We start from the raw sequence: 27962 nt of genomic DNA on the forward strand, positions 1-27962 counted from the left end.
CACCATTTTTTCCTGTTATTTATTGATCAGTATTTCTCACAGGCAATAATTATCATTGTCATAATAGTGCACTTTTCCTTTTTTTGTAATTATACTACAGACATTTCTCTTGGTCGTTGTTGTCGTCATCATTAACCGTGTAAGCAGTTTTCTCAACCCACTCCTTCCCACACACCTCCTCCTTCTTTGAGGTTTTTCTGTAGTGACCTCCAGAGTGGAAAAAAAACGTTTTCTTCTGTGAGGATTGGAGGTTGATAATATGGGGGGGGGGGGGGGGGGGGGGGGTGTCATGGGATAGGTGTTGTGAGGTGTGGCAGAGTTGGAGGAAAATATGGGCAGGAATAAGAGATTGGAGTCATACAATAACTGCAGAAGAAGAATGAGCAATAATGATGAGAGAAAGTTGTACGGTGACTACAGTGTCGATAAAAGATAGTGAACGCTACATAGATATGGATGGCATACAATGGAGACGGACAGGAATACAGCATGTATACAGCATCTGCATCTGGGTTGAGTATACAGTGTATAAAATGTATACAAGGAGAGGGGATGATTATATACGGGGCTGACATATGTGCAGTTGGGATTCTAGAGATACAAATAGGAGGAATGGGGGTTGTAGAAAATGTAAAGTCAATGGGAGGCAGGAGGGATAATGTAGGAATGAGGGAAGGAGGGGCGAGATTTCTTTCAACAGGAGTGTCTCAAATGCAAATGTGCTGAGGGTCCCGTTGGTGTTGAAATAGAACTGCGTCTAGAGTTTACCTAAAAACCTAAGCAGCCATCCTTTCCTGTCTTTCTTTCTTTGCTGTTCCATAAACGTGTATCCTTCTTTCTTAAAGTGGAATAATGAGGTAAACTTCACCTGGACTTGACTTCCGCTCGTGCTAAAATACTTCCTTTGTACATGTAACTGTGTAACTTGAAACCTCCCTGACCTCTGCCCTTTCTTACATGTGATCCTCACTGCTAGATTTTTCTATGGGGCCCACTTTGAGAGTGAGGATGAGAAGAGTAAGTAAGATGTATAAGACAGGGGACAGAGGCATTCAAATCTGATGTGAAAACAGCAAAGAATGGAAACTTTTCTTGGTTAAGTCAAACAACAGGGCTGAGCCATTGTAATCGAGAAGAGCTGGCCAATAGTTTTCTTAAGGCTAAATGATAATCATCTGAAACCATGCACAACCTGTGGCTATGTTGCACTCAACACACAGCATGTTCATTTCCAAGCTTTCCAGGAATTTGTGGTTGCCTTAAGAAGTCCAGAATATGAAGGAAAAAACTGCTCATGAAATTTTGTTTCCTTTAAGTCTGTTCCGACTCTTCAGTTCAGTGTTCTGAGTGTGTGAAGACAATTGAAAGTAGATAAGGAATGTGTAATAGTCTTGAGTTTGCATGAATAATCGCAGACAGTTTCAACTTGTTGGAATGCTAACATTGGCTAGTTAGCTCTAAACACAAACTCTAGTCTCATCATCAACCAAAGTTTCTCAAATGTAGTTGCATCCATTTCAGGTAGTCTGCTCTAAAGTAAAATGACAAGTAGAAAAAAGGACATTGCCATCCTCTGACCCCAGTCACTAGCTTAGCTAAAAGTTCTCATGTGAAATGCCAGGGGGAATTTGTGTTTGTGTGTCCACAGCACATATAATTCACTCCCAAACATTTCAAAAGAAATGATGTAACATTCATGCAGCTTGTAACCTTGCTCTCTTTAGCCTTAGATGTCAATTAAACCACCTGAGAGACAGAACAAAAAAAGCCTTAAGGAGAAAATGACTCAGCAAAAATCTTCCATGTGGAGCTTCTCACTGTGGTAATGGATATTATAAATAGTGTCATACAATGTGAACATATGGTGGCAAACAGTACTGAATGAACAAAACAACACAAATAGGTAAAAACACAAGATAATGAAGGGAGGAATTTCTGCAGCATTAATGTTCAGAAAGTGACAGAAAAAGTGGAGTTATTTTCCCCCCTTTTTTTTCTCAGAAAAGCTGGGTTGCTCTGCTAGGTCAGACATCTTTAAAGTGGTATTTTCCTTTTATCCAGCCTTCTCCTACTTCTCATGAAAATAACAATCACAGCGTTAACAGATACGTGTCGAATAAATAATAAAATAAATAAATAATTACATAAATACATTTTCATAAAACATGTGGAACAAAAGTGTGTTTATACTCTTGAAACAATTCCAAAAAAGTTTTTGACATTCACATGGTAGCGTCTCCCTCCATTTTGCCAGCACTGCAGCAAACATTAAAACATTTCTTAATAACTCAAAAAGACCAGAGCGGAGTAAAAAAAAAAAGAAAAAAGAAATTAGGTATGGAAAGTGGAAAAATAACACAGGAAAAATATTCCATTCTTTATGTGTGGCTTCATTTTTCCTCTTCTCCCTCCAGACAGAATGTGCACAGGGTTTTTATCACAACAGTCTTTTTTTCTCGTGCTTATTTGTTTTCATACTTGTGAAAGCTCATTATTTATTCATCTCCACCCGCCTCTCACTATCCTCCCTTGATGTCTTCTTTAGAGAGGCAGAAAGAGTGGAGGCTTTTGGTGGGGCCTTGGGTCACCCTGCATTGTTCAGCATCTATTGTCAAACATTAGGGACAAGGGGAGGGTTTCAGTAGCCTTACTTTTGGTCTAGGAATAATTGGTTGTCCTGTTGAATCAACTTTTTATTCAGATTTTCACATTTCTATTGTCATCTGTATTCAATTACGAAAATTCAATGAACCTATAATTATCCTCTCGGTTGAAGGACAGTTCTGGATTTTTTATATTCAACACACAATATTCACATGCTAATATGTACGCTCAGTTGTTGGTCAGTGTTATCATTTCCTCTCTATACTGGCTGTGAAGTGATACTTTCATTAAGTGACTCCATTAAAAGAGACAGGTGTCAAAATCCACAGTGCAAAATCCACTACTACAAATTAGCTTAAGCTAATATGAGGGTAAAGCAGTGATAGCAAATTGCAAATCAAATCTCTGTCCTAAGAAAACTCTGAAAGCTTGTGCCCAAAACTACTTAGACAAAATGCTAGCTTCATGGTATCGAAACCAAAAATCCTAGCAGCTATAAATTAAACTCATGGTTAGCAATAATGCTAATACATGACAAAGGCAAGTTAGCTAACATTTGGTTTTAGCTAATGGTAGAATGTTCTTTTGAAATACAAAACTAAAGGAAACTTAATGGAGTCTTCAGTGCACTATAAAGCTTTATTTATGGCTTTGTGCTAAAATTGCTCTGCCTGCCGTGCTAGTTATGAAGGCTAAGCTATGACTGCACAACTGCTGGGGCTTAGAAAATGCTAATCAATCTAAGACTGCTGTAGCCTCACATAAGTTTAAACTTGATATTACAATGACTAAGAATTTTGTTCCCTGTTGTTCACAATGGAGATGCATTTGGAAAGGATTGCTTCACAGCCAGTATATACAGGAGGAAAAAATGACTACAATAAAGCTTAAAAATGTACTTATGGCACATGATTGCTGTCGCCCTTCGTTTGACATGATTTACTGAGACGGCCTACATTTTTAGATGCTTTTTTTTCCTTTTCTTCTTCCAGTGCTACCAAATTCTTGCTGCTAGCTAACCTGTTTTTCTTGGTCTAACTATTCACCTATCACCTCGCACTCTAGTGGAAATCTGTCCTTGTGAGACATTCTACCTGTGTTGTGACAAGTGTCCTTAAAATGGGGCTAGATCTAGCTAGCTCTCCACTGTTTCTCCTCTATTAAAGGCAATGCGGTATCATAGCTTCATCTATCTACTTCAGAAATAATTATGGGACTCTATGCTGCTCATACACACAAAGAAAAGTTGTATCTTGTCTGTCTGATATTGATATTCACATAGCTCTAGGGCTACATCATATAGACCTTGTCACATCCATTTCCTGTCATTTCTTTGCACGTTTTCCTCCGCTTTCAGACTAACTGATGGGTTAAGTATGGTATTTGAAGTTTTGCTAATTATTAAGAGATAATATCCACTTCAAAAAACAAGCCTTATTCTGTAATTTTCCATCCTTTCTCAGACTACACCCTCCCTTCCTTTACTTGTGAATATGCTCGTGAGGAGGTTTGATGAACCCGGTGACATTCCAGAAATTGTTAAATGAGCATGACTTAATGGACGCTCTCATTTAGGTGACTGCTGGGAGGATTCCTGTAGGATTTGAACCTTTAGTTGCATGTGATTGGTTGGTTGGAAAGTCATGTGCTTTCTAAATTCGGAGCCGGTTCACTGTGTGTTAGCTTGGCTGTAAGCTTTTCCTGTGTTTCCTCTGGTGGGACTTCTTGGACAGCAACTGGTGGAGAATTCTCTGTCATACCCCTTCATCAGGAAGAACTTCCCCTCCTCTGTCCCATTGCTTTGGAATAACAGAAGGAAGCAAGACAGGAAGTAAGAAAATAGGTAAGGAAAGAATGTGGGCCGGGTTGAGGGAAGGAAGAGAAAATTGGCGACTTATAAGACCCTCGCCTTCGCCTCTCTTCCAAAACATTCTTTTCAGGGATGAGATTGTGTCCCGTTGGACGACGAGAGGAGTCTGGTCTTGTCCTTTCCCGACCCTCGCCTTTGTAAGACCGTCCCGCTGCTACTCCCACTTCCGCTTACCCCATCAGTTGCACGATCCTTCTCTCCCCGCTCCCGCTCTGAACCGCTTTCAGAGCGCTGGGAGTTTTGCCGTGATGGAGTGCTGGGCTGACGGGAAAGCTGACCGTTCTTCTCATCTGAGACGCCAGAGGTAAAAACAGCGGAAAAAGAAGTCAAATAAACATCTAAAAAAAACAGGTACATGTAGTGATGCGTGTGTTTGTGTGTGTTTGTGTGTGTTTGTGTGTGTATGCAATTTACCAGCCAATGCCTGCACAGATGGCTGATCATGAGTACTCAGCAGCTGAGCCTGTATGGTTTCCACCACTCTCTTGAACCTGCGACTGGGACCTGAGAGGAAAGAGAACCAACTCGTCACTCATTCGTTTGGCCGAGAGAGGTATCTGGTAAAGTTCTTCTAATGTTTTCAATAGTCTTCAAATGTGAAAACTAAAACCTGAATCCTAAATATTTAAACAGAGAAGTAGCCTTCGGGATACAGTTGGGAACAGAAAACTGAAATTAGCAAAAATTTGAAGACCAGTGTCGATAATTTCAACCACATATCCAGAATCTTCTTTTAAAACTTGCAGTTACTTATCGCTTTGGCCACCAGGGGGCAGCAGAAACAAGCTTTGAATGAAATACAAACAAATCGTTGCAGATTTGACTGTAACCAGGAGATATGAAGCAACTTTAGCATTCATTTAGAGTAACCTGTCTGGTCATATTTCTAACTCTCTTTTGCAGCTCTTCTGAAGGTTAATGCTCAGATATGTTTCCCAAATACTCATTAACTGGCAGGTACAGTTAAGATGTACTTTTAACAGCAATTATGATGTTTTTCGACTAACTAACCAAAGCTTAAATATTTTGGTTTTAACTGTTTTATACTTGAATATGTTTTTTTGGGTAGGGCAAAAACATAACGACAACTACATTTTCAGAATTTTATCATTTTTAGGAACATTTTGGCTTAGATCTGCTGTGTACTTGTATATAAGTTCAGTTATTGAGATTACAAATAAAGACAACATTATCATGGTCTACTCGCTTCTCTCTATTAATCTCCTTTTTTAACACAAAGTCCTACCTGCTATTAGAGTGAAGGTGACGCTGTAGATGCCCAACTCTCTTTTTCCTTCCCTCTCTGCTCGCTCTCTCTCTCGCTCTCTCTCCCCCTCAGAGAAAGCAATGTCAACCTGCAGGAGGAAAAGCACCACACATGCCAAAAATCATTATCAGGACTGTTGCATTAGTAAGCCCTGCTCTCATATAAAGATCAGAGATAGTTTGAGTTGAAAGCTTTCTCTGAATGAGTTGCTTTCCATTTAACATCAATGTGTGTTTTTCTACTCCACCACTACAGGCCACCTCCATTGGACACTCAAATCCAAACATAGTGGATTTAAAGATACAGTAGTTAAACAAAACGAAATGACACCTCTCAGTTGTTCATCCATCTAAGCTCACATTCATAGAGTAAAAATTGTTTCGCAATATGTTAATCATCACACATTTGACTACATGGATGAACATTTGATGTACTATATCTACACACATTCTACATCAAACATTTCCCCTCATCAGGCCAGCATCCTTTTCTGCGTCCTTTCATTTTATAAGCTTACACTGAAACACTCAAATCCCTCACAGAGATCACTGGAATGGTACTATTATATACAAATGTACCTTTTATAACTAGCCAATTGTGAAACAGGATTGTGGTTGTTCTGGGGCTAAATAGGTAAAAAAAGAAAAGAACAATACTTGGAACTTGACAGGCTTCTGGAAGACAGAGGGGCCGCCGGAGGACTTGTACTCTGCCCGGAAACTGTTCTGAGACACCACACTGTGGCTGAGGGACGGGATCTGAAAACGTAAAAAGAAACAGGTTGATGCTCATTCAGAGAGACAAGATCTTGAAAACGTGCCATTAATGCAATCAATGGTATTAAAGCGCCATTGTCAAGGCTTATCTGAGCCCGATTGGAAACTCACGGAGAGGAAGGCATGGACGATGTCAGCTTTGATAGAGCTGAGAGGCTTGTCTTGAATCAAGACAAAGATCTGCTCCTCTTTCTCCAGGCTGATGAAGTTACCAAACCACGACTTCTTAGCCAGTCTGCAGAGAAAGGAGTATTTAAAAAACAGATAATTTAGTTCCATTGGCACTATTCACACATTGAAAGTACAAATACACACGTATACAAAAGAAATTTGGGTTGGATGTGTTATTTTTAACTGGGCTAAAAATGAATCACAGGGAGCTTTACATAAATGAATTGCTTATAAATAGCATTTTCCCTGGATAACTGAACAAACACTTTCATTAAACTCTAATCTTCACTAAATCACTCCTGAAAGTCGAATAGGTGGCACGACATGACAAATGATGACAGTGTCTGGTTAAAATGTCAACACGCAGAATTTATCTAATATCTAATGATTGTGGTCTGCTGATGAGCTGGTGGAGAAAGCAGATCATTGAAGCATTAATGAGAAGTTCATTTTGATTCTCGTGACAATGGTGCACTGAATTATTCACCCTGAATGTTAAATAGAAAAGAAATTGTGAAACGTTAGAGCTTATTTTTAACAGAAAATACAACATGCGCTGTTGCTAGGGAATATTTAGCACTTTAGCTGCATCTATAGCAGCTAAATGTTCCCATTACTGCTAGTTGATAGACTTTTGAGTTTTTTTGGTGAAGGACAGGAAATGCTCAAAACATTGCAAATGACACAATGAGTAAAAGAAATGCTTTTGCTCCATTGTGAATATAAAAATATTGAGTACATTCACTTTTAAGTTATACTAAAAAAAGGGGGATGTTTGTTTAATAATTTTGATCTTACTGAGTGGAGTTTTATGTGTTTCAACATGCTTAGCTTTGTTTTGAAGACAAGCAAACTGCTTATTGTGAGATTGTGTATGTATTTAATTTATTTTAAAGATTTAATTTTGTGCCTTTAATGTAGAGAAAGGACAGTGGATAGAGTTGGAAATCCGGGAGAGAGAGAGAGGGGGGAATGACATGCAGGAAAGGAGCCACAGGCTGGATTTGAACCTGGGCTGCCCACTTGGAGGACCACAGCCTCCATACATGGGGCGCGCGCACTAACCACTGCGCCACCAGCGCCCCGTGTATAATTTAATATTTAATATTTTAAATAGGGAAACAGACTTTTAAGTTGCACATACACAGTATAAAAGACAGACAGAGAAGCTGAAACATTTGTTGACTTACTCTGGACTAGACTCTGGAGTCAAACTGGACATGTCCTCTGATGTTGGGACTAAAAAAAGAAACACCCAGAGAGTGAAAGAGAAAGAGAGAGAGGAAGGAAAAAAGAAAAAGGGCATTGAATCTTGATGACAGTCTCTAATTTAATTGCCCTAATTACAGATAATCACAGAGTCAGACATTGCTCAACACAGCCGCGGGCTGCAGTCTGAAGGCATGTGTTAGCTTCTTGATTATAATGGATTCCATCTCTGTTAATGCAGAGCAGGAGATTTCTGATTATTTAAACAGTTAGCGAAGCATCAATACCCTGATGGAGAAAAATGAACCATCATTATTTAACTTCAAAGATGTTTCATCTGAGCCACCTTTCATTTTCATTTATATGAATTCTTTGATTTTGCTTACCTTGCAGTTTGCGCCGATGGAAGCGCGGCGAGCCCAAAAGGTTGTTCTTGAACGAGTTCAGCCTTGTTCTCCAGTGGGCGGAGCTAGAGGCAGCCAGACCACCACTGCCACCCGGGCTAGACGGCGGTGTCAGCGACAGCGAGGCCCCGCCAGCTCCATCCGCTCTGGAAGAAGAAGACGAGGAGGAAGAGGAGGGAGGGGTGGTGGAGGAGGGGTGTTGGATTTGGTGCACAGGCGTGCCCAGTGGGGTGGGCAGCGGTGAGCCCTGCGGCGTGACCTGCGACACAGGAGGAGGGGTGGCAGAGGAGTTAGAGGAAGAGTGGACGTTCTTAGACTTGAAGACAGATGGAGAGGGGAAGTTGAAGAAGCGTGGGATGGGGGACAGGAGGGGGGAGGGGGACGGGGAGGGGGAGCGTGGTGTCTGCAGAGGGAGGGACTTCATGGAGTGAAGCTGCAGTCGCTCAGTGGGGCCCTTTGAGGGCAGTGTTTGGGTTTTTGGGTCAGGCGTCGGGCGGGTGGCTCGAGAGGTGGCACTTCCTGCTTTTTGGTCTTTGGATGAGGAAGTTGAGGTGGGGGTGACTTCTGATTGGCTGAAAGTGAAGACCGGGCTCTGATGGGCACACACAGAGAGATGGGGGGAGGAAGGAGGAAGAGGGATGGACAAAAAGCAATGGTCATGAATTATGGTTCATGGAAGGGATTCTTTTCACAAGACTGGATCAGATACAGCAAATGAAAGATGGATTTGGTTTTGTTATGAGTCTGCTTATGTTTGTCTTGGTCCCCTTTAGCCCATGTCAGCATGTCACACAGACTTTGGAGACTTTGTACGAGAAAGCATGGTTTGTGTCTGAAATGGGAATGTGTATGGCTGCGGAAATGACAGTATGATGGTGAAGCATGGCTTGCACAGACAGTTATCAAAGAGAAAAACCTTGGCAGGAAATTTGTTTTTTTTGCCTTTGGCTTCTTTTTTTTCAATAGAAAATACGGCTGTTTGGGAGCATAGCGGTTAGTAAAATAAATTCTGCATTATCATGACTGGCTTGCTTGTATGGAGACAGATAAATGTCCAATGTATTCCTAGGTGCTATAAATGTGCTGCATATATGTATTTATTCCAGTCGTATTTCTGATCAGGACAAACAGTAGAAGTATTTCATTGCACTGCAGAAGGTCCAAGATGGACCGAAACATCTGCAACAAAAAGCAGATCTGTAATCTTTTATTTACACAAAAGCCATTCTAGGGACGAGTGTTGCAAATTAGCACCCGCTATCAACACTGTGATACTTGCATTGGATTGCTGTTTTCAGTTTGTCTATGTTTATTGTCTCTGTCCCTATCAAATGAACCATAAAATAAAATAAAAAATAACATGTACTTTTGTCTCTTCACCCCACTGTGGTCTAATAAGAACAACCTAAACAGACTCCTGTGTGTAACTGTATTATTCTTTGTCTCTGTGAGTCGTTTCCTGCTGCACCAAACAGAAGAAGTGAAGGCTTTTTCACACTGTTACTGCATTCTTGATTGAACTTGACTTGAACAGCACATTTGAAAGATCAGACGTTTCATTTGCGGTCAAGGGATATTAAAAAGTTGTTAATTGTTTTGAAGACGGCTTACTATATACAAAGGTCAAAATGTCTGACTTTTAAAAGCAAGCAATATGAGGATACAGTATGGTGATTAATGTAGAAGTGTGTAGGATTTCTCTGCTCTTTTAATTCTGGATTTGAAAAGCGACCTCCGAGTCTCCAGACAGCATGTTGAACCATATTTTTCACCATGGTTTATGTACAGCAGAGTGAAGTTCTTACCCTGGGACTGTTGAGAGGACTGCAGGACAGACCTGTGGACGCTCCGCTGACTGAACGAGACCTTTTTAAGACAGCGAGAAACAACAAGTGTCATGTAGATTAATGAGGCTGTCTGAAGCAGTTGAAAACATACTCTGTAATGATAGCTCAAATCTGCAGTCCACAGTTTGCATCAATTGAAAAAAAAAATGTCCTGTTATGCCAGTGCTGGTCTGTACCTCTGGCTGTGTGCACTGGTGTCCAGGGCCCTGCGAGGTGGAGTGGGAGACCCCTGTTCTGTGACACTGAGAACTTCCAAGCTTTTCCTCTCAGGACGACAGCGACCATGACGCGTGAGCATAGGGGAGTCCACTCGCTTCCTAGGTGGGTCTTTGAGGACAGAAATAGATATATGAAATACTCAATACAATTTTACAACTTCAAAAACTTTTAAGGTGATTTTTTTTAACGCAAGAGCACGGCTCAGAAGAAAAACTGCAATTTACTTTTGAAAATAGAAACAAAAAAGCAAGTGTTCTTACCTAAGTCATTTCTAGGTGGCAGGTCCTCGTCTTCACAGCTGGGGTATCGCTCCTTTCTGTCCAACAGGAGGTAGTAGATCATCTTCTCCTGGTTCTCCCTGCAGAAAACAATGACAAAAGAGAGAAACCAACGTCAGAGGGAGAAGAGACAAACTGTTCTTAAGCTGTTGGAGTTGAGTTAGAGTAAGAGATTAAGAACACATTTTGAAAAACTGAGACTTCAAGGATGGTTATTATAGCTACAGCAGTTGCCAAAATTAAGATATGAACATTGACAAAAAGTTGCAATTGAAGGTACGGCTAGATCATACTGTAAGCAATGTTTTAGTCATAGTCTTAGACAGTGATTCAAGTCATTCAAAGTTGCAGCTTTGGCCTAGAAGTTTAGTCACATGTTGATAATGTTTTTGGGGGACACCACAACTGTATCAATTTAATAGTAGAACAACAACACTTTGTCAGCTTGTAAAATAGGAAACAGGTACATATGACCCACCCAGCAAACACAGGTTAGCATGAAAACAAATATAAAAAAGGGTCATGATGGTTTGCTACTTGACAAATCTAAATCCAATAGTCATCCTCGTATAGCTGCTTTTGGTCCGCACAAATGTAAATATTCAGCGTTAATGCTACACTACATTCACCAGATAGTTGCCAGGTATGTCTGCTAGATGTTGTTGGGGCTGGGATAGTGTAAATAAGATTTGTCAGAGGTTTTTCACTGACAACAGGCACTTTCCATCACTCGTAAAGGGGGAATTAATAGCTGTGAGACTCAGCCATTTGTTGTAGGCGAGACCAAAAAAGCTGAGTGACACATTTAATGAAGCTAAGGATATACAGGTCCACGATTATTTTCTGCTTTGTTCACTAAAAGACACTCCTCTTACATTAGGCATTGCCATTTTATCCATTGTTCTTATAAAAGCATTGATTTTGCACACTTTTAATGTCATTCTTGCATGTTTGTCTGCTTGTCTCGTTTAAGGGAGGACAGAGTACGTACAGCACTGATTCTGCTGTTGCATTGTGAGTAGAGATAAGCCACATTAGTTTGCAGAGAAGGAGGATAACAAGAAGAGAGATAAAAGAGGTGCAATGTGTTATTGTTGCTCTTGTTCCTGCCTCGCTAAGCAGACTAATGATGAAGTAATTGACTGGCCACCAGGAAAGAAAGAGACAGAGAGACAGGGAAACTGTGAGAAAAAAAACATTTCTATGCGTGCCAAGTGGCAAAAAATATGAAAGCACCTGCAGAAAACTGCACTTCCTCAAATGGCCACTTGAGGCTGGCTCAAAAAGTGAGTCGATCCTCATCATGCTTCATGTTGGAATGCCCAATTTTTTCAAAAAAATAAAACATGTTTACAGCCAGCTAGTGATGCAGGATACAAGGTGTAGCTACTAATGACACTTTGTTGCTTCCAGCTGTCCAGCTGTGTCAACACAGTTCCACTTACTGATTTAAGTGGAAGCTCTTAGCCTTGTTTGTGTTCATGATGCAGTTAAGTCTTTTTGTTTCACGTGTATTAATGCAGTTCATTCTATGTTTCAGTTTTTAGTGTGTGAAAGTAAGCCATACATGCGACGGAACCATTGTTATCTTTTTATCTGTAAATCACTTTTTTAAATGTTTGCCATCTTATTTAACATCTAGAGATGCTGAACTGGACCACTGGACCCTGACAAACTCGCTCTACTGACTGTTTAATGCTTCATGTCCCATGTGCTCTGAGCTTGGAAAATCTACATTCAGCTTCTTTTGCTCCAAACATCTGGAGTTTCTTTTACAAGGTACTCTTAAGATCTACTCTTTCATTCATTACTCTCATCACTTATCGCGAATCATTTCACCTCAGTGTGCGTTTGCTTCCTCTGAGGATTGTTCCTTTGGTTTGTTTAAATTGTGCATTTTTGTTATCTCTGCATCTCTCTGCATCATTGTAAATGTGGGAAACCTCATTCAGTCATTGAGGCTTCAATAAAGGACGACAATGATAACGATATAATTTATATGGTACTGCTGCCTATGCTCAACCCAACTGTCTTATTAGCTTGTCCAGTGTTTCTCATAAGATGATTCATTTGTGGTGGCTTTTGCATAGGAGTCAGCATTGTTGTTGGCTATTTCTTGCAGAAAAGACAGCTAGGCTAGCAGAAGTGATGAGATGTCTGGTTCTTTAAAGTGATTCGCCTCATTCTTTCATCTGCTGCTAACATTCCAACCAAAGACGAGAGCAAGGAAATGGTGAGTTTACTACGGTCAATAACTCTCTTAGCTTTTCAAGTCTAATGAATAAAAAAACTCAAGTCAGCTACCACACATAACATTTCACTCTTTGTGAACCTAGTTGGTTACCTGTTTAGTGAGCTTGTGAATTAGCCTTGGGTATACTGCAGACTGTATAGCTTTGATATCCTAGCATTAACCTCTTGCTCCGCTCAAGCTCCACCCCTGTCACCTCTGGCCCCCCAAAAATATTACAATGGCAAAATAATCGATTTATCAAACAGTTTGCTTGACATGTGAGTTCTCCCAGATACTTATCAAAGTGGAAATGTTTGATGGGTTATATTTACTCACTCCTCACTTGTAAGGTCCTGTGTGAGTTTCACCCGGTCTCTAAAGCACCCTAAGGAGTACATGCTTTCCAGGACGTCAGGGTCCAGCTCTGTTAAGGACACGATCCTCTTCACACACACCCGGCGAGGGGGCGGCTGTTCTGGACAGGGCTCATTACGACCACTCCTGAAAAGAAAAACATACATATCTTAAAGTTTACGGAAAGCCCAGATAAACGCTGAGGACTGACTTCACACAGGTGAAATAATGACTTCTGAGAGAGATGATAGATGATGGTTTGACAATATACATCTGGTAGATTTTGTTTGAGTGGTACTGTGTCATAGCGCCGCTTTCTGCCTTCTTCTTTTACTGATTTAGGATTCATAAGAATTTCAACTGTTTTCTTCAGGGGAAATTCCTTACATTCCTTACAGCCTAACACTCAGGGTCTGAGCTGGTTTGGGAAACTTTGAATCTAACCTGTGATCTGGTATCATTAGTGTTGTAGTTTTCAAAATCGGTCTTTTCAAAGGTCTTAGTCTCGTCTCAGAATCGCAAGGATTTTTACTCGGTCTTGTCTCGTTCTCGGACTGGGCAGACTCTGGATTTTAAATCAAGACCAGTCAAAAGCACCACTGACATGTTGTTTTGCCGCGCCATTACCATGATTAGAAGGAAAATGCCTCTTTCTAAAACAACAAATAACTTCATCTCATTTGTCATTTGATTTTTATCCCCCGGTTACAGCCGCAACCTCCACGGTGTTACGCTCTAAGTGAGTGACACGCCCCTTGCACATAAGTTGTTGATTTTCCAGTGATATTCATGGTCTTACTTGTCTTGGTCTCATTCCCTAAATGTCTCGGTCTCGGAGCAGTCTGGTCTTGGGTATGTCTCGGTTAGTGTGGTCTTGACTCCAACACTCGATATCATGAGTGTTCACTTTATGCCCAATCAAGGTTACAATAAAGAAAAGTAAGAAGAGACTATAACCCTTTGAAAATATTATCTTTTTGAGCATTTAAAATTAGGTATGGAGTTTAAAAATTGAGTTCAGGGTGGGAGTGTACAAGGCAGAGAAAGGAAAATGTTAAAATCAAGTAAGAAAAAAAGTGGGAAAAATGTTTGTACTTACTGGTACCAGGCATGTTTCTGTATTGCTTCTAGCTGTTTGAAGAAAAAAAAGACAAGAGGAAAGCATTCATTTAAACATGTTATCCTAACGTAACCCAACAACAACACAAATAGAAAGAAAAGCATCTCCTGTCACACAGAAGACTGTTTCAAAAACAAAAAAAGACCTGAGTCACCCCAGCATCTTCCCTAAAAGAGGTCTAAAGCAACCGAGTCAGCATTGCAGATACGCTCTGTGTGCTAAATTTAGCTCCTTTTTTTTTCCACAGATTGTCAGAAACAAAAGAAATGATGTAGAGGAATAAGAATGTGTCAGTGTAGTCCTACAAATGTTCTTCATGAACTATAAACATTGAATTTGTTTAACAGAGACTTTTAACATGATTAAAATACAGACTAATGTGAAATATAAATATGTGTATTAGTAATGTTTGAGTGTTTATTGCATGGCCTCGTGGAACACTCTTTACATTTCACTGCACATCTGTATGACTATAAGCATGGGACAAATAAAAATCTTGAATCTAAAGACATCTACCTCAGAATGACTTGTAATACCTTCACTTTTCATCTATAGTGTCTCATAATTAAAACCAAACCATCTGGCTCAGATGCTTACAGTTATTAAAAGCATCAGCTGTTAGCATTTAAAAAGTGATCATGATTTAACTGTAATTCCAGCGTAACTCGAGTAAAGCCCCCCCAAAGCTGCAAGGGTTGTGTAATGAATCGTTTCAACTTTCACATTTTTACTCCCAGAGAAGTTTCCCTGCACCTAATACATTAAATAGTCTTTAGTCTGTACGATTATTGTATCTGCATTAGGACAGCATACAGGACTGCAGACAGACGTGTAATCTGTGTTCACACATGAACTAAAACTACTGGAAATGACTCAAACATTTCTGGTTGAGCTTTGTGAGTAAACACAAATGTTTCACCGTGACTTAACCTGCACTGTTTCCTGTTAATCCCCTTGCAAAATGTACGAGTGAAGTCGGGGGGGGGGAGCCGATGTGCGAAGCAGCAGGTTGTATTTGCGATGATGTTTAGATCCTGTGTGAGACTCTCCATGGGGGAAACTTGTCACACTGTGAGGGACATATCTAAAAGAGCAAGTCAAGGAGATTTTAAGGGCAGGCCATCCTAAAATGTTGTAGGAATTTTCAGGAGAGCACGTCTGTGAAAACAGCTTTACCTCACTGTGACAAATAATATTCAGGGAAGCGGGTTCAACTCAGCAGCCATAGAAATGAAAACTTGGATCAAGTCAATAAAAAAAGGGAAACTGAGCCCACAAACCACAGTCAGTATCACTAATAATACATTTAAATGTTTGTTTAATCCTCACCTGGCACTGTGATTTTTTTGCAGGAAAATATTATACCAACAGTTGCACGGTGTCAGCATTTTTCAGACCAAAAACATATCAGCTGGTCAGGGGGCACTTAGAAAACATGATTGAAAAAAGTTGGGAAACATTGTCCTTCCTGATGTGAAGGCTTTCTAGCTACACATTTACTTTAGAAGTGGATTGAAATCTGTCTTTTTGCGTCGCGAGTCGTTCCCATTGAGGCCTCTAACAGACAGATAAATACACAGAGGGAGACAGTCTGACCTGGTTTTAGGCTTCATTAATCAACGAACCCACAGCTTTCATTAAATCTGCTGTGTTGTAGCTGGATGACTCACTGACCAGACTATTGCTCTTGGTCTGTATTTAACGGCATCATGTGAGATTTATATTCCTCAGTTGTCACCATCTTTCTAAAGCTCATGAAATCATCTTCAGCGGCTCCACTCTAAACCTGGCATTCCTTCCATCATCCGTTCACTCAGTCATTCATTCTGGTTTGTACACTGCCTGTCTCTTTTTAAGCCTTGTTTCTTTCAGGAGGGAAGGCTGGCATTTAGGTAATAAAGGAGGTCTTAAACTGTTTCACCATCTGTGCCTCCATACTTCTTTACAGTCGCTGATGAAGCCACTCTAACCATGTATTCATTTCTATTGTGCACTCGTTTCTAAATATATGCTTTTCCTGCATCCTACATCTTTGTATCCAAGCAGCTCATCTCCGAATGAGCTGCTAACTTTCCTTGAAGAACAGAAATAGAAACGAGTCCTGTCTTGGCTGACTCAACTGCTGCGTTTTAAGAGGTACTGCACACTTAAATGTGTTTTTATAAACACGTATTAACCAAAATCTGTATAAAAAGATGGACAACACAACAGTACTGCTGCATCAACGTGAAGCCAAAATATTTTGAGTTATCCCTGCTGACTAGCTGCAGTATAGGTAATAACTCCCGCCTCCTCCATGTTAACAGATGGGACATTTGTCCATCCATCCATCCATCCATCCATTATCTATACTGTTTTTCCCATTCGGGGTCTCGAGGGGCTGGAGCCGATCCCAGCTGTCATTGGACGAGAGGCAGGGTACACCCAGGGCTAGCATCTGAGACAGATTACCAACCACACTCACATTCACACCTACTGGCAATTTAAAGTCACCAATTTGTTTAAACACAAGCATATCTTTGGACTGTGGGAGGAAGCCGGAGTACACTGAGGGAACCCACGCATGAAAGGGGAGAACATGCAAACACCACATAGGAAGACCCTGTCCGATGGGGATTCGTACCAGGAACCTTCTTGCTGTGAGGCAGGGCATAGGTCAAACTATCAAACTAAAATAATCATATTTTTCTGTCGTTACAGTCCTTATCAAGCTGATTTATGTCAAAGTGTTCAATGTTTGTAGAAGATCAGCTTTAACTCCTTATTTGATGCTATAAAGAGCAGATGTAACGTTATGATTGACAGCTCTGCTGACAAATGCAGCTCCTGCAGGCCTTCTTTACAGTATTGGCAAACTACAAGTGGAACAGCAAGGGGATAGCAAAGCCTTACACAAGAATGACTGAACTTTCCATAAAAGTAAGTGCCTGCTTCAGACTGACACTCGAGTGTGTTCTGCTGTGTACTGTACTGACCTGACAGATCTTTCTCATTTTATCAGGAAGCTAAATGTGTGCTTTGGTGAACAAAAGAGGTTGGATGTAAATGCTGCGGCTTCACCAGCCAGATCCCTTCTGCACATGTCTGGGCTCCAAATGACATCACAAGCACAATATGTCAGGGCAATATGTCAGCGCAATATGTCAGTGCCGTCATGGGGGTAATTTGGCTTCACGTTTATACAACAGAAGGAGATGGAGATGCTTTGGATATATTTAAATCATCGTCAGTATTTATATACATTCAATGGTTTTAACTTAAGTAACTAAAAACTATGACTGTTCTGTGATGAAAAAAAAAATCAATGCTTGTGTTAATATTCTTATAAAATGTATAGTGTGTGGATTGGACCAGTCTATGTGTTGCAATTTAATAGAAAAAGAAAGTTATCAGCCTTTACTCATTGTCACTGAACTATTCCTTCCCTTCACATTCACACCCGCCCTCCTGAGTCCCCTGACCATGTCCTAGCTTTTTTTCGAGTGGGGTTGGTATACTTAAGCAATACGATGGGCGAAATATTCAACTCTGATCTTTTGACTTTCCTCATCTCATTCCTGCTCGCTCTGTAGGTTCTTATGCCAGAGTCAATTCCAGTCACATCTGTAAGCAAATCCTCAGGCTGTGCCTCTTCTTTGCTTTACTGTCTCCATTTTAAATGCCTGTTTTTTACTTCATGTGTTGTAAAAAAAAACTGGTTGCTGCCTCTCAAGCTTTCCATATATTTTAGGTGAAGAATTCAAATCAACACTGATTTGTGTTTGTTTGTGCTTGTTTGTGTGTGTGTGTGTGTGTGTGTGTGTGTGTGTGTGTGTGTGTGTGTGTGTGTGTGTGTGTCAATCAATGTGTTGTTTTCAAGGCTGTTCTTAGCCTATGAGTCATCTACACACATCTTAGGCTATGATGCTTGCATTTCTGTCAGTGTGCTAGCCAAAGATCTCCAGGAGGCTCTTTGCTCCCTTTGTAAAGTAGGTAACTTATCTGAAAATGCTGTGCTTAAGTGTCCATGTTGTTGAAAAGTTAAGTATGTGCGTGTGCATGTCTGTGCAGAACACTTAAGGGTCCCGTTTCAGGAGCTGGAACAATTTGATCACGTAGTCTAATCTGCAAGTCATTCAAGGTCACACCTCTTTTCCTCTGCTTCCAGTGACTGGCATGGGCTAAAAAGATGCCCCCCCCCCCCCCCCACTTTCCCCTTCTCACCGTAAGTCTCTTGTCAGCGTTGACTTCTATCATTCCTTTGAGCAAAGACTGGCAGTCAGGAGGTATAAAATGGGGCATGTGGAATACCCCACTCTTCACTTTCTCTAAAAGCTGCCGCAGGTTATCATGGTCAAAGGGCAAGGCACCCTGGGAAGCGATGGGAGAAGATGGAGATAGAATTAGTTCAACATTTTCAGTAACATACATTCTCACTTTTATACCACATGCAGTCGGTTAGCTTAGCATAAGGAGTTAAAACTGGATAAAACAACTAGCCTGGCTCTGTTTAAAAGTAGCAAAAACTGCCTACCAGCACTTTTTAAACTAGTTAATGAACAGGTCATATCTTGTTTGTTTAATCTGTAAAATAATTCAAGAGTAAAAGGGAACATTCATTATTATGAGTATTTTTTGCTGTGTTTACAAATGTAAAAATAAGGATAAATGCTTTAATGAGTGATTTTGCAGTGCAGGCAGGCAGGGAGATTTTTCACCTCCGATAAGCTACTCCTTGAAAATGTCCCTGTGCAGGTTTTCTTGTTAATAAGTACATATTTTTCAACAGAAACGCATATTTATGGATGGTAAAGGCCTAACAAGTATGATTTTTGCATCCCTGTTTGCTATTTGCTAGCTCATTGCTACCTTTCTAAGCACATTAGCAACCATCAGTGTAAAGTGTGATGCGTGATAACTGTAAAGCCATCATAAAATATACCCCCCTCCAAGTGCTTTTGCATTTTATGAAATTTTTATTTAACAGCTAATTAGAATACTGCTCCAGGCTGCCTCCAGTGGTCAAAAACATTACAGGGTACCTTTAATATTTAACACTTTTAGGTAGACAGTTTTGTGATTGTATTGTAGATATGTTTTAAATAGCTTATTGCTAAATACAATGAAAAGACACATGTGACTAAATACAAAGAAAAAAGAAAAATGATCTTACCACAAGAAGAGCAAAAAGAATCACTCCACAACTCCAAACATCTGCACGGCGACCATCATACTTCTCCCCCTGAAAAACAAAGGCAAGGACAAGGTGGCATTAGACGGCAAAGAAACACACACACACACACACACACACACACACACACACACACACACCAATGAGAGGGTAGTAACTTACCCTTATGACCTCTGGGCAAGCATAATGTGGGGATCTATAAATAAAGAGGAGCCAACGATCAGACAATGGAACCAAAAAGAAACACCCAAACTTCACTTTGACCAATTGAAAATACTAAATCTCTGCATCGAGGCAACAGCTTAAATCAAACAACTGAAATAATCTGTATCCACATTCGTCCCGCATTCAGTGGATGTTTCTAATGTTCTTCCCAGATATTATTTTAACATTACATTTTACAAACAGTCATTCCAAAAAAAATGTCAGCAACCACATTAAATATGTGTCTCTTCATTCTGTGATACCAACAAGACACATTTTCAAAATTAAAGCAACACTTAAGGAACATATGTATCATCTTTGTTGGTCATTTTCAAAACAATAAAGTATGAACAAATATATGAGATGCAAATACAAGCCTGTACTGACCCACAACTGGTTTCCAGCAGGCTGTCACCAACTTGTAGTGAGGCCATGCCAAAGTCTGCTATCCTGATGTTGTTCTTCTCATCCAGGAGAAGATTCTCTGGCTTCAGGTCTCTGTGACTGGACACACAAACACACACAAAGATATACACAAGTTCATTACAGTACTCAAGACTTTTTCCATGCCATACACAACAACTACAGCGAAGCTAACCTTTTTGTACAGTTGGTTAACTTCCAAATGACATGTAATCATTTCTACCAAAAGTGACAAATAGTATTGATCAAAGCATGGTAATGTGTGCAAATCTAGTGCATGTACTTTATACAACAGGAACGTTGAGGAATTCTGCAGAAATACCTCTGAAGAGATCTAAATAAGGTAGTAAACAGGGCTTTGTGCTAAAGGGTTAAATATATATATATATATATATATATATATATTTTTTTTTTTTGCCAAGTTACAAATATGAGAGTCTGGCTAACAAATCCCTCAGGTAATGATGTCAGGTAGATACCTGACGTTTTGGATTTCGCCAGTTTGAAAGTTTTAATCACTACTATTACAAACATGTTTTAATATATACAAATTCATACAGCTGATGTAATACTATTGCCACACGATTCTGTCTATTCATGGTCTTGGTTACACACAAAAGGAAGCAGCAGCATTGTGTCAGCAAGTCAGGTAGGAACCTAGGAAAGTAATTTTTTTACCACAGAGAAACATCAGTCTCCTCTGGAAACACAAATGAAGCTAGTGGTAGGCCAACGAATGTGTGGCTCTCTTTCCGCTAATGAGTGATTGAGTGATGTTTTGCTGGTCAGGGGGACATGACCAACTCATAAATATGGTTGTGTTTTCCCCTACATTTTAATTATAATTTAGAGCAAGCTGTGTGTACAGCTCAAGTCAAGACGTTTGACTTGTGTTTACTTTGGCCAGCACTGTCCTGCCCCTCCCTGCACAGTTTGAGTTAGGCCTTGTTTTACTTAGGCCAAAGTCTGTTGAGGGTGTTTTACTTTTTCCCAATAAAATATAGCCTCGTCCTTCCCTTCTGATATGTGGTTGGCTCGTTCAACAATGCTGTGACTAAGAAATGCAACGGATAAAACACTGGACTTTCATCAAGGTGGACGCTGTTTGGATCCCTCTGAAACCAACTGTGATATAATTACTCCAGCAAAGATAGTTTCCTTAACCCTACCTACTACCTGGTCGATGTTGCGAAACAAACACATTTACGTTATATTTTGGCATCAACTCTGCCTGCTTAGGTTTCCAAAAAGGTTGTGGTATGCTTTAAGTCAACTTGGACTTGGACAACACAAGGTACAACAGTGTGTCCTGTAGCCCTGGGTGGAAAGCTCCCTGGCAGAGAGCAATGACGGCAAGTTTTGAGGCAACAAGTACTAGCAAATCACAGCACAGATCTACCAGCCAATCGATCACAGGGTGGCCATTTTCCGCTGACATCGCTTTAAGGGTGGGAAGCTCAAATGTTGTTATAATGTTCTGCTGTGTTCAAGGTTTGCACACAAGGAAACCAACAAATTGTTAGATGACCCTACGTTTCTATTGATTAGCAACCTTAGATAGTGGGCAATAAAAGAAAATTCAGTGTGTCGTCTGACCATATTGCAAGTTACTACAAAATATTTGATTAATACAAAAAACCCATTCGCTAAAGTCAAACAATGGCTACCACTTATTAGATAAGGACCCTTAAGGTCATAACCTCTCACGTACCATATTGAGTGACTGTGGCAGAAGTCAAGGGCAGAGATGATTTGTCTGAAGAACTTCCTGGCCTCTTTGGGAGTCAGTCTGCCCTTCTTTACCAGGTAGTCAAATAACTCTCCACCAGACACATGCTCCAACACCAGGTACCTGATAGGTCAGAGAGAGGAAAGCAGGTGAGCAAAGGGAAGACAAAACACTCTTAAAAATTATTTATGGTGGTTATTTATCTCAGTTGTATTCTACAAGACCCTTTTCCCCCTTTTGGAATCAAGCTTGTTTCTAACCTGGTAGGGATCTAGAGAGGGAAGGTTAAAAAAGTGAGCAGAAAGGAAAAAGATAGAGACATACTCACAGGTATTTGTTATTCTCATAGACATCATGCAGCTTCAGAACGTGAGGGTGCTCTATTAGTTTAAGAATAGCTATTTCTCTCTCCACCTGAATGGATAGAGGGAGGGGGAGAAAGGTTAAGAGAGAGGGAGAGAGAAGTGAGGTTAGAAATGATGGAAATTGAAATGTCAGAAGCAAGAGGAATGTAGAAAGAGAGAAGAAGCAAGTATAAAATAGGAAGAGATAGGAAAAGTATGGAGGGTATCAGTATTAAATGTTAATTTATTTAGTAATTAATACAAGGAAGAAAAAAGTCATTGTAATTGTTGAAACCAAAGAGAGCCCTACACATATAATAAGCAAAACAATATTTATTTGGTTTTTTTTTAAGTGGTTTGTTAGGTAGGCTAGCTCAGAGCTACATATAACAGAAACATATAAATACAAACTAAAATGACTTATTTTTATGTTAAAGGCATCCATCCTAGTGTCAAACCTATTGTAGAATTCTGTCAAGTTCGAAAGCTAGTTTTAGCATCTTTTTAAGTTATGTTGTAGGCTACAGCTGGTTACATTTTCCGTTTTGGTTTACTTCAGTTTCTTCACATCAATCTTGTTTCAAACAGCAGCACCAGTCAGCTATTCTCAGTGATAAAACTCTAAAATTCGAACTTACACTAACTTAGTACCCAGTAGGCCTACAGCAGACAGAAAAAGTTAGCAGCTAGCTTGTGAACATAGTAGAGCAGTTAGCTTTAAAGGAATATAATATTTCCGGAGTTTGTGGGAATATAAACAGAACTAAAGGAGATTGAATGGTCGACATATTGGCCAAAAACGTATCTCAAATTACTTTTTACTCCCTGTTAGTCAAATGTGATGGACAAACAATGAGCTAACTTGCTACTTTGCATCAACCCTTAGAGGTGACTTTAAGCTAATGTTGTGTTTACATCTTTATGTGCTGTTCCCTAAGCTGCTAGAGAAATGTATTGTGCACCTGCTGTTGGTTCTTTTAAAGGCATGGTTAATTGAAAGGGGGTCTTTCCTTTGTTCTACAAATGCACATCCATTTAGAACATAATTAACAGTAACTCCTGTTGAAACAAATGCTGCACTACAAAAGCAACGGGGAGGGGGATCAGAAGAGTTAGGAATAAAACAGTTTGAAAGGGAATCTGACTGAAATCTGTCAATAATGGTGATGAAAAAGGTGATAGCATTGGCCTTAAGTTGGATTTCATCGTGCATGCCTTTCTTCTCTGAGTCCCCTTTGCAAACATCATGTTCCTGTAATATCTTAATGTCTTGTAGTCACTGGTAAGGACCATGAAGTTCTTTGGTGTTGTGGAAAATGGCCTAATTTGCCTCTTTTGCTTTTTCAACAAAACAGCAAAACCCAATTTTAAAGCAGATTAGTGGTGTTACAGACCTATATTGTTGATGAAGGTAAGAATGAAAGCCTAATGTCAGACCTGGCCAAACACAAATGCAGTCTTACTGTACAACCTATGTAAGGTGACAAGACATCTCCAGGTGAGGAGCGGCAAACCTCTTCTTTAAACTGACATGAATGAATACTGTATGAAGACAGACTTGGAACTGTAAAAGCAATTGAATTTGATTTGCTGTTGGGTCTTTGGTTGGAAAGTCTATCCAATCTCAATTCAGCACCAGCATCTGTCCCAGTTTGACCTATTTAACAGTCTCACACACGGCTCAGACTGAGGCACAATATCGGCTTGCTGTCAACATGGTTGGATTGATTATTGAATGGTACATCCATACAATTTTCATTGTGATATAAGAGCTTTGAGGTCTTTTGAGTTGAAACATTATGCATAGTTGGAATATATTTTTTAAAGTTGGCTCCTCCATGAGGCCTAATTATATTAATTAAAGGACAAGTACTTTTGATTGGCAGCTGAGTGCAGATCTCTGTATTGGTCTGCCTAATCGCATTTTTCCGTTAAATCCAGGGATTGTGAATGTAGTGCAGCAAGTAGGCTACATCAGCCCTCCATAACCATTTCTCTTTACAGTGCTCATAATGTTCCATTTTTGTTGATTTTCAGGAAATGTGTCACTTTGGGTGGCTTTTACAGCAACAGCTATCAGACAGCAGCCTGCTAATGTTGTTCCTGACAGTTAGCACAAAGAGCACAGGGCAACGGGCAGCATTCCAAAGTAGTGTTGTATAAAGCAGAGGTCTAGAAAGGAAAACATTTTGTCTTTGATGCATTAGATGTTTTTCTCTGCAACTTTCGTCATCTGGCTAAAGAAAGCAATCAGGTCCAAAACGCCAAGGTTTATGCTATTAAGGCTCGATAACCCTATAGATGCCTGACCCTCTTTAAGTGTCTGACCCTAGCAGATTCCTTGTGTCTAAAGTTGCCCTGTGCAGCCTGCTGTATTTTAAAAGCTTCAAATGCATAAAGCTGCTAGTAATCGGCCACATTGGAAACACAAACATGATGAAGCTATTCAGTCCAGTGTGTTTCAGCAGCAGGAGCTTTCATCAGAGGACTTAATTAGCAGAGTGAAATCATCTCTATTGTTTGCTACACAGAAGCAGTGCCCACACACTCGTCTGCTCCAAGTTACAACACACAGACGGGTTTTTTCTTGACAGATATTAAGACTCCATTGCTGTTGCTATTTTCTGAAGACATTTTTTTTTTTTTTTATAAGATTTGATCTTGCTTTGTAGCCAAGAGAATGACAGTCGCAGTGTGGAACATCTGACAGCACATAAATAGACACATAAGGATGGATGACTGAGGTGCATTATTACAACTTTACCTTCATAAGAACTGATTCGGAGAGTTTCTCTCTGTTGACAATCTTTATGGCTACCTTCTGTCCTGTTATACAGTGGACACCCAACTTCACCAGACCTGACACGCGCACGCACACACGCACACACACACACACACACACACACACACACACACACACACACACACACACACACACACACACACACACACACGGAGGAGGGAAATGTTTGAGCATAAGAAATCATCATGCAGTGTGAAAACAGGAAGAAGGGGATGTCATAAATAATTCAAAAAGCTTTACTGACAATGTCACAAACATTGACCAAACTCAGCTCACAAAAAAAAAAAGGATTGGGAGACCTTGAATGTATACCCTGTAATGCTTTTGAGGATATCCCTTAAGAGGGTTTCAGCAGAGTAATACCAGAGGGAGTAAGGACTTAACCATGAGCTCTGAATACATGATTTGGGGATCAGCCGGAGCGCCTTAACAGACGTCCTTTTTTTTTTTTTTTTTTTTTTGCCTTGCTACAACACAGGAGGTGAGATTTCGGGGCTCCTACCTGTCTGGCCCTTCCCGAGGGTCTTCTCCAGCCGGTAAGGCCCCACATATTGGGTGGACTGGCCCACTGTCAGCTCCTTGCTGCTCATCCTTTTCTGAGATGCAATTCTAGTCCTGATATAAGGCAGATCAAGATAGTGGTCGCTCCTGCTCCGTGTGTATAAATGCCGTAACAGACATCCCAGGGCGGTGAGGAGCTGAGGAGAGGTACGGGGGGGACTAGTCGTGATCTAAAGCCGGGCCCTGCAGGCTACTCCCATACACTTGTTTGTCATGCGGTCAGGAGTGAGAACCGGCCCAGTTTCCATCCTATGAGGCCCGGAATAAAGTATCTCCCGGGCTTGGTTTGTGTCTCTTGCACTAAAGCAGCATCATTCAGAGGGAAAGGTAGAAAAGACCAGAAAGCGGAGGAGGTGTGAGGTTTGACCAGGAGGTAACATCCACTATAATGTGTCCCATCAAACAGTAAAGCTTATTGGATCCTATGGAGCTTATGGAGCTGGGCAAAAGTGGAGCAAGACAGAAAGATCTGATTCAAACCTGCACAGGAAGGCTACATTTGCCACAAATTGATTTCATTAAGAGCACAGTCTCAAATATCCAAAGTCAGAATGCTCTGATTGAATCCATTCACTGATCGATATCAGGGACCCCTCCTCGTTGAACTGCTCGGCTACCGTTCAAAAAATGTTTCAAAAATCCTCCCAAGCTCCCGTTTCTTCTGCAGCCAGGGCCTCGTTTTAGTCCGGATGTGTCGTTCTGTGCAGATGCGGCGATGTCCAGATAATAATCTATTATCCCAACAGCATCAGCAAGAAGAATGGGTTTTCCAATATCCGGTGCACACTTTGGCTCACCCCTCCCCGACCCTGCATCAGGAAACTAGAGGAAGAGGGGGAAGAGCATTTAAAAAAAAAAAAAAAGAAGAAGAAGAAGAAGAAGAAGGGGAACAGCCTCGGGCAGAGACCGGCAGAGACAGGCGTAATGCAGCCGCAGTCGGAACAGCTGCAGCGGCGAGAGATGCGCCCCGTGTGCCGGTGGAGGATCAACGCTCGGCCCGGTGATTAATCCTCCTTCTAGAAACAACAAGCATCCTCAGCTGGCCTCCCCTCCTCTCCCTCTCCATCCCTCCCCTCTCTCGTCCTCTCTGTCTCTTTTTCTCTCTCCTCGCCGGCTATGTTCATGATATCACCGCATCTACTCCCTCAGCGCTCTAAAAAAGCTGCTGCCTCCCGCGTAATGTTTGTTTGTGTGTTTAAATCTCTTAAATTCGCCTTGGAAAAAAAAAAAGGTTCTTCCAGGTTGTCAGAAGTTGCCCGCATCTAAAAGAGTGACCACGATTCCCGGGATGGCCTCCTCCTCCCCACTGCTGCCCGTAATATCCCCCTTTCCCTTTCTCTTTTTTTTTCCCAACCTCTCACACTCCTCCTCCTCCTCCTCTTGCTGCTTGTCTCGAGCTTCCTTCTCTTCATCGGTCAGCATCAGCATCCGGGTTCCGCCTCACCCTCTCTCCCCACCCATCCTCTCTGACTGCCTCTCGCGCCCCCACCCTGTTTACTACAGCAAAGTTGCACCTAATTTGATTGGCTGCAACGACCGGGAAATATCGCGATATGAAGACGATACCCCTTTAAAGAATATACTCTAAATTAATATAGCCTAAACATGATGGCACAATAAAAAAGAGATTAAATAAAGAATTGAACAATTATTTGTATTCATATCGCCTAATATAGAGATGTATGCAAGTGTAAAAATCTATTGGTTTTGAACTGGAGTTCAACAAATTGAATTAATATCCAGAGTTCAAATTAGTTCACAAAATCTGAAGGCAACATCACCATCATCTTTTTTTATGATAGCCTAAATGAAGACATTTTTCACATCCTAACAGGAATATCAATGTCTCAGGCCTATTTGATTTTTCCTTATGTAAAGTATTGTCATTGCATTCTCAGAGGGAAAACCATGAAGGACAAAAAGCTTCTCTCACGTTTGGATCACTCTGAGATTGTCATTTTTGATGAAGTAGCCAATGGGGTTTTTTTCTTGAGCTCTGTAGTTCAGAATGGCCTACAAAATAGTCAAGTAAACAATTTACGAGGTCTTGTGTTATAAAATAACACATGGAAAGGCAAATGAGGGGTTCTTCTATTTATGAATTTCAATGAATGTTGTTTCTAATGTCTGAGTCTTTGTGCCTGGGTTTTCTATCTGTTTCTTGTTTTTATCTGGCTGAAAAGCAAATTTCTCCTTGTGGACAATAAAGTTGAAGTCTCACAGTTGAGACCATAACTGTTATTATGTATATAAAATATATTTTATCATACACTTGAAAATATACATATGAAGCTTTGTCTGTTCTAAGGTTATCAAATTAGATTTGCACCTACTAACTTAATCATGACAACACAATAAGGCCTACTGGATACTTGA

The 27962-nt window shown here is 40.5% G+C and overlaps 1 protein-coding gene across 4 annotated transcripts; it reads right to left on the bottom strand.

The window, feature by feature from the left end:
* On the bottom strand, positions 1-26780 carry LOC132995740 (serine/threonine-protein kinase BRSK2-like). Of its 4 annotated transcripts, none has more exons than XM_061065879.1 (20): positions 25528-26780; positions 24987-25081; positions 22207-22292; positions 21861-22001; positions 20114-20230; positions 19685-19718; positions 19505-19573; positions 18556-18702; positions 14332-14363; positions 13215-13379; positions 10628-10725; positions 10325-10475; positions 10107-10167; positions 8284-8560; positions 7879-7927; positions 6629-6752; positions 6398-6499; positions 5721-5829; positions 4889-4978; positions 1-4764 (listed from the first exon to the last, which is right to left on the bottom strand). In XM_061065879.1, the coding sequence occupies exons 1-20, from the start codon at positions 25613-25615 to the stop codon at positions 4541-4543; spliced, it is 2259 nt and encodes a 752-aa protein (XP_060921862.1). In that variant the 5' UTR covers positions 25616-26780; the 3' UTR covers positions 1-4540. The 4 variants fall into 4 exon arrangements, with proteins under 4 accessions (XP_060921862.1, XP_060921860.1, XP_060921861.1 ...); XM_061065877.1 differs by having other exon boundaries at positions 8284-8893; XM_061065878.1 differs by having other exon boundaries at positions 24987-26780.
* Positions 26781-27962: the final 1182 nt, after the last annotated feature.

The sequence above is a fragment of the Labrus mixtus genome, chromosome 20 (assembly GCF_963584025.1).
Source record: "Labrus mixtus chromosome 20, fLabMix1.1, whole genome shotgun sequence".
Taxonomy (NCBI): Eukaryota; Metazoa; Chordata; class Actinopteri; order Labriformes; family Labridae; genus Labrus; species Labrus mixtus.

Coding starts and splice junctions, on each gene's coding strand:
- LOC132995740 (XM_061065876.1), bottom strand. CDS start 25,199: ATGCTCAAACATTTCCCTCCTCCGTGTGTGTGTGTGTGTGTGTGTGTG. Junction 19,574..19,684: donor CTTGCCCAGAGGTCATAAGG/GTAAGTTACTAC, acceptor TTTGTTTTTCAG/GGGGAGAAGTATGATGGTCG. Junction 5,830..6,397: donor AGAAGCCTGTCAAGTTCCAA/GTATTGTTCTTT, acceptor TTCCTCCTGCAG/GTTGACATTGCTTTCTCTGA.